The 9612-nt window shown below is 42.2% G+C and overlaps 2 protein-coding genes across 4 annotated transcripts in view; one reads left to right on the forward strand and one right to left on the reverse strand.

Annotated features, from left to right (window-relative positions):
* The first annotated feature begins 457 nt into the window (after positions 1 to 457).
* LOC112162924 lies at positions 458 to 3717 on the forward strand. 3 transcript variants are annotated; one of them, XM_024298928.2, is made up of 5 exons: positions 458 to 2577; positions 2663 to 2728; positions 2812 to 2949; positions 3037 to 3102; positions 3193 to 3717. In XM_024298928.2, the coding sequence occupies exons 1-5, from the start codon at positions 786 to 788 to the stop codon at positions 3405 to 3407; spliced, it is 2277 nt and encodes a 758-aa protein (XP_024154696.1). In that variant the 5' UTR covers positions 458 to 785; the 3' UTR covers positions 3408 to 3717. The 3 variants fall into 3 exon arrangements, 1 of the variants encoding a protein (XP_024154696.1); XR_002922191.2 differs by having other exon boundaries at positions 463 to 723; XR_004948801.1 differs by having other exon boundaries at positions 460 to 723; positions 2663 to 2949.
* The window catches only part of atp6v1b2 (ATPase H+ transporting V1 subunit B2), a 9320-nt gene continuing 3213 nt past the window's right edge, over positions 3506 to 9612 (reverse strand). Inside the window, exons 7-14 of the mRNA XM_024298929.2 lie at positions 8541 to 8642; positions 7831 to 7928; positions 7040 to 7163; positions 6818 to 6968; positions 6668 to 6750; positions 6075 to 6179; positions 5725 to 5854; positions 3506 to 4960 (exon numbers count right to left, since the gene is read on the reverse strand). Of these exons, the coding sequence (XP_024154697.1) occupies positions 4824 to 4960; positions 5725 to 5854; positions 6075 to 6179; positions 6668 to 6750; positions 6818 to 6968; positions 7040 to 7163; positions 7831 to 7928; positions 8541 to 8642 (930 nt within the window). The 3' untranslated portion in view covers positions 3506 to 4823. The remainder of the gene's footprint in view (positions 4961 to 5724; positions 5855 to 6074; positions 6180 to 6667; positions 6751 to 6817; positions 6969 to 7039; positions 7164 to 7830; positions 7929 to 8540; positions 8643 to 9612) is intronic.

Below are 9612 nucleotides of genomic sequence, written 5' to 3' on the forward strand. Positions count from 1 at the left end.
TATTGTCTTAATCATTGGTTGTGTGTCAACAGAGTCCTCGTATTGTCTTAATCATTGGTTGTGTGTCAACAGAGTCCTCGTATTGTCTACATGTGAGAGACTTTAGTGTGTTTAACTTGATGTCCTCATACGGTCCAACTCATTATCAGTGTGTTGATCTGTGATGACATAGTTTAGCATGATGTACTCTGGATGAGCTGTTGTACAAATTTTTTTTCTCCTTCATAAAATTGTCGACTTTGTCACATCATGCACTAAAAAGTGTTGCTGTGTACAAATCTGTCTCAATAGTTATATGTGAAGTAGTGTTGGTAACAGTATTTTCTTATTCCAAGCAAAAATGTCAAAGGGTTTGGAATGTTTATTTAATATATATTTAATATATTTATGATTAATAATTCTCTTAAAATGTTGAACATCCTAAAGTTGATGATATTGGATTTCATGATGAACACTATACAAGCTATGGTGACCAGGTATTTGCGGCACAGTTGTTAAAAATGAAAACTTTTGCTGTAAAAATCAAATGCTAATTTTACGCTTTAACTGGTCACCTCTTTTAAAGACAATTCTGTAGCAATTGTGTTTTTTCCAGAAAAATTATTGACCAACTTTTCCTCTTTACTCAGATATCTGATGATGAGTTCTCAGACAACACAGATTATGAAGATATCGACTATGTTCCGGACTCAACTGGCTATTCTTCAGACACAAGTGTTCATAGTAAGGAACTAAGTGAGACAGACAATTCTCAACAAAAACTATTAAAAGACATTTCCTTGGAGATGGCTACAGCACACAGTCAGGAGATCACTGATTCTCATCGTTCTTCAGTGATAAGTTGTAGTGCAGACTCGACAGAAAACATGTCTCACAATGACTGCTCCATAAAAGTTGCACCCTTGCTAAGAAGAGGAAAAGAAAGCAAGTATAACAAAAAACAATATTGTCTGTATTGTAAAAAACCCATTTCCAAACTGGCAAGACACCTTGAAAGTGCACACAAAGACAAACCTGATGTTGCTATGGCTTTCAGTTTAGGTAAAAGATCACGCAAAAGGAGAGAGCTGTTACGGTCCCTTAAAAAGAAGGGAAACTTTGAACATAACGCGGCTGTGACAGTCAAAGGTGCTGGAGCATTTGTTGCCTGTCGAAGACCCACAGTAGAAAAGCAATCTCATGAGTACCGTCACTGCAGGTATTGTCAGGGGCTATATGCAAGAGAAAGCCTTTGGAGACACGTGAGAAGGTGCCCTCAGAAACCCATTGAAGAAGGGTCTCCGACTGGACGAAAGCGCATACAACTTGAAATGCCAAAACCTGATAAAGTTCATGAGGCTGTTTGGAAAATTGCATGTGAAATGAACCAGGATGACATCTCCATGGTTGTAAGAAATGAACCAGACATTCTGCATCTTGGTGAGTCCTTGTACAATTGCAGGAAACCAAATGAAAAAAGGAATGATTACATTCGGCAAAAAATGAGAGAGATGGCGAGGCTTTTGATGGCAGCTAGAGCTACAACACCTGTGAAGAGGACAGAAGACCTTGTAATGCCCAGAAACTTTCCTCATGTGATACAGGCAGTCAGAGCTGTTGCTGGTTATGATGTGAGAAGCAACTCTTACAAAGTCCCTTCCTTGGCTCTAAAATTGGGGCACAGTTTAGCCAAAGTTGCAGGAATTGTTGAGTGCCGAGCTATCATTGCACATCGCCTCGATGTTGCCGAGTCAGCCAAGCAGTTTGTCACTCTATATCAGAAAAAATGGGCAGAGTTGATTTCATCTGCTGCGCTGGGCACACTTCAACAAGCCAAATGGAATAAACCCCAGCTTTTGCCATTCACACAAGATGTGTCATTGCTGCACAAATTTCTTGAGACTGAGCGTGCTAAGTGCATGAAGGCCATGGAAGAAGAGCCAAATAACATAAACTTTGGAAATCTTGCCAAGTTAACTTTGGCACAGGTTGTACTATTCAACAGAAAACGGCAAGGGGAGGTTTCAAAAATGGAGCTCAAGGCTTTCACTTCCCGTGGTTCCACAGAGTTGAATCCTGACATTATGATGTGCCTCAATGAGTTGGAGAGGAAGCTCGCAAAGCACTTTGATAGAGTTGAGATTCGTGGCAAGAGGTCAAGAATGGTGCCTGTGCTTTTGACACCTGACATGATCACAGCAATAGACCTCCTGGTGAAAAACAGGAATGACTGTCAAGTCCCCACTGAGAACGTGTACTTATTTGCACGTCCAGGTGCACTTTCCCATTACAGAGGCTCTGACTGTCTGCGCAACTATTCAAACCAATGTGGCGCAAAGAACCCTGAGGCACTCACATCAACAAGATTGCGGAAACAAGTTGCCACTTTATCCACAGTGCTAAATCTGAAAGAGAATGAAATGGATCAACTCGCTACATTTCTTGGACATGACATCCGAGTCCACCGAGAATTTTACCGTCTTCCAGAGAGCACCCTACAGCTGGCAAAAGTCAGCAAACTGTTGATGACGATGGAGAAAGGAAAACTATCAGACATGCAGGGGAAAGGACTGGATGACATAGAGATACATCCCGATGGTACATTTTTGTGTGAAACCTCAACCAAGTTTCAAGTCTGTGTGTTTAGCCAATGGGACCAATATATATTTTTTTTTTTTACCAGACCAGGTTGTCACAACTGACGACGATTCTGATGAGGAAACGATCGCTGACCTACACCATCAAGAAGGTATTGTGACTTGCACGCTATGTAGTTGTATTGATATTCTCAGAGTGTTATTAGATTCTTTACCTAATTATTACTTTGCAAAGGTTCAAGTACTGAGACTTCTGGGGATCCAAGCTTAACCCCTGACTTAAACACATTGAGCAACATGGAGCCCACTTTAGATCCAGTCATGTTGGACTGCTTGGAGTCCACTTCCAGAAAAACCAGCACTGAACCAACTGGTAAAATATAAAACACTAAAACACCGTCAAATAAAATAACTGTAGTGATAAAGGATGTGTGTATGTTTACCATAATATATGTTCCAGATTCCCAGCAGAACACCGCACCTAAAGCCAGTACAGCTTCTTTAAAGTTCTCCAATAAAAAGAAAGGTGAAGTGTTTTGATTTCACCAACTTCAATTCACCATTTCTCACAGTTTTTATTCAGTAAAGGCCTTTTATTTTGTTTTATGTATGACAGCTGGGAAGGGGAGAAGCAAGTGGAGAGATGAGGAAGTAACTGCAGTTGAACGACACCTGTTACCGTTCATCACTGGTTTCAAGGTACCAGGTAAACGGGACTGTGAGGCGTGCCTCCAGGCAGAGCCAGTAGCTCTAAAGGACAGAGACTGGGCTGCTGTCAAATTCTATATTTACAACAGAGTGGTGGCATTAAAAAGAAGATTGAACAAATAGAACTGTAAAATTGTGACAGAAATTCTGAGGTGCACTTTTATTTTTGATGGACATTTGAATGTATTTTTTTTAAGTAAATTTTTGCAAGTTTGGTTAAATTTTATTTTTTTTATATGTGAACATATTTTTTCAGCAGAGTTTTATATAAAGAATCTTCTCGCAATTAATGTGACCAGCAATTTTTTTCCCCCAGCCAGCATGTTGAAATATGCTGTGGCATTGTTTGATTTATGTTACTAAAGCAATGTTCAATACATATTGTAGTTTGAGTTATGCAATTGTTTATTGCAATTAAAAGACAAAAAACAAAGTCTAAAAGTATTCTGCTTTCTTTCTTCATGCATGCTGTCTGCAAAATTCATAATTAACCCTTGGGTTTAACTTGAAATTTAAATACATCTCCCTAAAAGTCCTTCAGGAGCTCAGATTTATTTAATTGGGATTACACGATGATCTGATTTATATCAACGGATACATGAATGATGGATGTGATGATTATATGGTTTTATGCAGACATTTTGCAAAAAACAAAGTTGCAAATACTGACACTATAGTTATCTGGTCTTTATAAGTCACATCAATGTCAAGTTATTGTGTGTACAATTGGTTTCATAATTCACATAAACATGAAATAACTGTGTGAATGATTAAGGCACTCATATGTCACATAAACAAGACGATGTCCCCATAAGTAGCAGTTATTTCAGGTTTGAACTGAGTATGGCCGTAGCAAAAATCTGAATAGCTGAATGGTTTTCTATACGCATTGGCTAAAGATCATTTGATTCCCAGGTCTGTAGGACCTTTGGTTTGGCATCAAACAAACGTACCCATTTGTTCTGGTTTTGTCATAGGTACTTATATTTCATGAAAACAAACAGGGGTGTGTGTGTGTGTGTGTGTGTGTCCGGGTCAGTGGTCGCACAAATACTTTTCTGTTGTGTATCAACAGACTTTTAATTATAAAAAACGTGGAAATGTTGTTTTTGTGTGTTATTGATGTGTTTTGTGTTGTTGTGTCATTGTTTCGTTGTTGTTGTGTCATTGTTTCGTTGTTGTTGTGTCATTGTTTCGTTGTTGTTGTGTCATTGTTTCGTTGTTGTCGTGTCATTGTTTCGTTGTTGTTGTTCAATCTCCTAACTGAACGTTTTCCGTTTCCGTCTTTTCTTCATTTTGTTTCCGTCTGATTCCAGGATCTTCCTGGAATCAGACTCCGGTTCCTCCAAACTCCTGGATCAGAACTCCGGCCTTTGGCTCCTCCTCTAAATGACCGTCCGGTGAAGAGCTCCGCCTCCTTCTGTTCTCACACCAAAGCCACAAGCGTGAGCGATGAGAACAGCATCACAACACGGCGACACATGGAAGCAGGAAGCGGTCCGAGGCCGCGGCGAGCGTCCGGCGGCGGCGAGCGTCCGGCTAATGCTTGGCTTCGCGCGGGTAAAAGTCGGCCAGAGTGCTCTGAGGAATCCTCTTCAGCATCTCTTTAGGGAAGATCCGCATCAGCTGCCAGCCCACGTCCAGAGTCTCGAACACGCTCCGGTTCTCGTAGGCTCCTGAGGACACAACGGTCAGCGGAAAACTCTGGAACCAACTGATTCACTGCAGCCAAAACATGGAAACTTCTGTCTGTAAATCGAACGTTTTATCTTCTCAAAGTCGGAGAAACAAAGAAAGTTTAGGACAGGAGACAGAAAGGACCAAATAAATAAATAAATAAACTCAGAGGAATAACTGATGAAGAGAAACTTCAGGAAAGCCAAAAATAATTGAAAAAGCTTCAAAAACACAAAGTTTAGTTTTAAAAAACAATATTTTGAAAAAGATGTAAAATATTTCAAAGTAAACCATATGGTTTGAGTCTGTGATGAATGTTTGACACGGAATTAACAATAAAATGAAAAATAAACAGAAACGTTTGTAAGAAAGTTGAACATAATAATAATAAACTAAAAATTCAAAATGATCATAAAATAAATTCAGACGAACAGAAGTTCATTAAATCAGAGTAAAGATGGAAGCTTGAGGATAAAATATGGAATGAATCTAATTCAGTCTAAAGTTTCTCAGAGCTGAGGCCCTCTGGTGGTGAAGAGATGTTACTGCAACAACAGGAGGGACAGTGGGGGGGGTACTTGTATAAACCTCTTTTGTGTTTGAAGATTAACTTTATATTTGTATTTGTTTTAAAACAGACGGGGGAGGGGTCATTAAAGAGTAGGAGGGGCTAATACCAGCTTTCTTACCGCACCATATATATCATTACCATTCTGTGTCCGTCATGTTCTATGTACAGGTTCAAGTCACAACCCCAGTGCACCTTGGGAAATGAAGTTCTTCTCAAACTTGCTGAGGAACTCCAGATAGAGCAGGTCGTCAGCAGTCAGAGCCTCTTCTCCGACCACAGCCTTCATGGCCTGGACGTCCTTACCGATGGCGTAGCATGCGTACTAAAGACACACACAGAGAGACACACACACACACACACACACACACCACAACACACAAAGAGGAATCTCTTTTTCATGTTGACCAATCAGAACCAGATTCTTCCAAACCGGTTCAGTTCATGATACACTAGAGTTTGTGGATGATCTACAGTACTCGCTCCACAGATCAAACGCCGTCCGGCGCCGTCTGTTATAGAGACTCGGGCGTATCTATACGTACCAGCTGGTTGGAAACATCCGAGTGGTCTTTGCGGGTCATTCCCTCGCCGATGGCGGACTTCATCAGTCGAGAGAGAGACGGCAGCACATTGATGGGAGGATAGATCTGATCCAAGGGATTAAAGAAATCCATCAGATACATTTTATGGTGTGATCGTGACGTGAATAACATGTACTTTATATTTTATTCATGTCTCATTTTGTTATGGAACAACAACAACTGTAACTTCACGTCCACCACGAGTTCTCCTGAGATCTCGTTCTGCGGTAGAGCTGCTGAGAGAACTGCTAACAGCTAGTGACAAAAGACGCTGAGCTACATGTTTACTTATGATGATCTGAATATCGTCTTGGCAGCATTTTACATGAATACAAATATCACCATAGAAGTATCGCGATATTTTATTTAACCAATATTTTCTTACGTCCCTAATCAAGTCGTCTTTATAAATCTGAGGAGAGATGCTGAACTGTGACAAACAGGACCAGACGAGCAGACATGTCTGAGCTCAAGTCCCTCTGGTCCAGGTTCTGGTCCAGGTCCAGGTCCTCAGTCGTGGACGAGTCACTTCCTGGTCTGTGAGTCCTTCTCACCTGCCTGTTGTGAAGCTGTCTGTCCACGTAGATCTGCCCCTCGGTGATGTACCCCGTCAGGTCAGGAATGGGGTGGGTGATGTCTGAGAGACAGGAGAGCACAGTGAGACCCCGCCCCCACCTCCAGGAGCCGCACAGCGGTCCGCGTACCGTCGTTGGGCATGGTGAGGATGGGGATCTGGGTGATGGAACCGTTCCGTCCTTCCACTCTGCCCGCCCTCTCGTAGATGGTCGCCAGGTCTGTGTACATGTATCCTGGGAAACCTCTCCGACCCGGGACCTCCTCCCGGGCTGCAGACACCTGGGGGGAGGCGTAAACGTGACCTGCACCTGCTGCAGTCGTGTCAGAGGAGGCCGAAGAACGAGTCTGACCTCTCTGAGCGCCTCAGCGTACGAACTCATGTCGGTCAGGATGACCAGCACGTGCTTCTCACACTGGTAGGCCAGGTACTCCGCCGACGTCAGCGCCAGCCGCGGCGTGATGATCCGCTCAATGCTGCAATGAGACACAGAGTCTGACATCACAGGAGATCAGAGAAACTTCACCAGAACATCAAAGAAACTCCACAAAAACATCAAAGAAACTCCACAAGAACATCAAAGAGACTTCTCAAGAACATCAAAGAAACTCCACAAGAACATCAAAGAAACTTCACAAAATCATCAAAGAAACTCTACAAAAACATCAAAGAGACTTCTCAAGAACATCAAAGAAACTCCACAAAAACATCAAAGAAACTCCACAAGAACATCAAAGAAACTCTACAAGAACATCAAAGAGACTTCTCAAGAACATCAAAGAGACTTCTCAAGAACATCAAAGAAACTTCACAAGAACGTCAAAGAAACTCCACAAGAACATCAAAGAAACTCCACAAGAACATCAAAGAAACTTCTCAAGAACATCAAAGGAACCTCTCAAGAACATCAAAGAAACTTCTCAAGAACATCAAAGAAACTCCACAAGAACATCAAAGAAACTCCACAAAAACATAAAAGAAACTTCTCAAGAACATCAAAGAAACTTCTCAAGAACATCAAAGAAACTTCACAAGATCAAAGGGTTGTGAAGTTACCTCACCACCCTTTGACCCCACCCCCGATGGTCAAAGTTACAAATATTTAGAACAAGATCAAATGATCTGATCGGTCAAACGTCATACGTTGGGTCATTGGCCAGGTTGAGGAACAGACAGACGTTGTCCATGGATCCGTTCTCCTCAAAGTCGGACTTGAAGAACCGGGCTGTCTCCATGTTGACCTGCAGAGAAGCACAGATGGAGGTCATTTAGCTAAGTCATGAAGATAATATATTTCCCAGAAAGCAAAGCTTTTCTTTGAAGATGATTTAGCGTGTTTTTAATCCTTCATGACGCGACTTCAGACTCGTTTTTCCAGAAGTGTTTCATTGTCTTAAGCTTCAGCCATGTGCTGACGACACGCTGGTTCGTGTCCTTGTCTAATCTGTCCTTACAGGTGGACACGAGTGTCTGCTGAAGAATCAAACCTGTACAGGACATGCAGGTGACCCACAGGAAATATCAAGATGGTCCACCTCTCAGTTTGTGAGAAAATGTTAATTTTTCTACGGGCGTGCTGCGGGCGACAAGTCAAACTTGCATCTTTCTAACAACTAGAGTTGTAGCAGAGAGGGAACGCGGTTTGATTCCTCTAAAGGTCTCTAACCATCAAACTTTCAGTGAAAACTCTAAACCTGCTTTTGAGTCAGTCGGATCAGACTGACGTGATCCAGGATTCTCCCTGATTGTTCATGAGGAGCATGCTGGAGGCGGAGCTACATGTCAGAAACACAGCGAGCATCAGCCGGACCGTCGGAGGTCCAGCCCCCATCGGCGCCGTCACGGTTTCTCACCCCCATGGCTGCAAAGACGATGGCAAAGTTGTCCTCGCTGTAGTCCATCACGTCCTTAGACTTCTTCACCAAACCAGCCTGCCGACAGATCTGAGCCGCGATCTGACAGATGGACACGGATCTTCAGAACCAGAGTCCATTCAGCCATGAGACAAAGAATTAAACACTTAAAAATGTTTCATTTGTGTGAGAAAAAAGAAGTTATCAAGAAGATGTTAAAAAGAGTCGGACTGTTTATCTGACCAACAGAACGACTGTTCATTTCTCTAAAGAAGTCTGTGGGATTTTGGCTTCTTGGAGCTACTTCCTGTTTTGAACGACAGGGGGCGGAGTCACTCAGTCCTAGACTGTAAGTCCCACTTTTGGGAGAAAAGGTCAATGTTTCTGAACAAACCCACAATGTGTGAAGCTGCGTTCACACTGGACACATCAAATTCGATGCTCGACGCCTCTCAAAAATGTCTTCATAATCTGGACGCTGCCGTGGAATGTGGGAGGAGCTACTGTCTCATCACTACACGGAAGCATTGACTGTATATCTCATTTAGAGTGAACAGAAGACCCGGATGATGCTTGGAGATCAGGTTGATCCCGTCTCCATATCTGGGTTCATCAGACCCTCCCGGTACCGTGAGGTCCACCCTCTACTGCAGGAGCTGGGTCTGAATGACGGCGCTTTCAGCGGTACTTCTGTCTCTCTGTGACCCAGTCTGACAACTTCCTGTCCCGCTTTAGTCCCAGGACGGACACAATTAAGAATAAAAATCAAATTTAAAGAATTTTTTACGATTGTCTCCATAGAAATAAGAAAAATATCAGGAAGTTCAGGAGGAGAACGATCAGGTTCTTCTTCTGAGATTCTCTCAGTGGCAAATAGGATTCACAGATACAGTGCCCCCTAGTGGTTATTAGAGCAAAACAGGTAAACCGCATGTTAGTGGGAAAAATAATGAATATATGAGCCACAATTAATCTTAGAACACAAATAAATATCTCCGAATCAAACCATGAAAAAAGAGTGATTTGTTCTTGGAAAAATAAGGTTCAATAAATAGAGAAATATGTACGGGTT

This window comes from Oryzias melastigma, linkage group LG12, assembly GCF_002922805.2.
Source record: "Oryzias melastigma strain HK-1 linkage group LG12, ASM292280v2, whole genome shotgun sequence".
Lineage (NCBI taxonomy): Eukaryota > Metazoa > Chordata > Actinopteri > Beloniformes > Adrianichthyidae > Oryzias > Oryzias melastigma.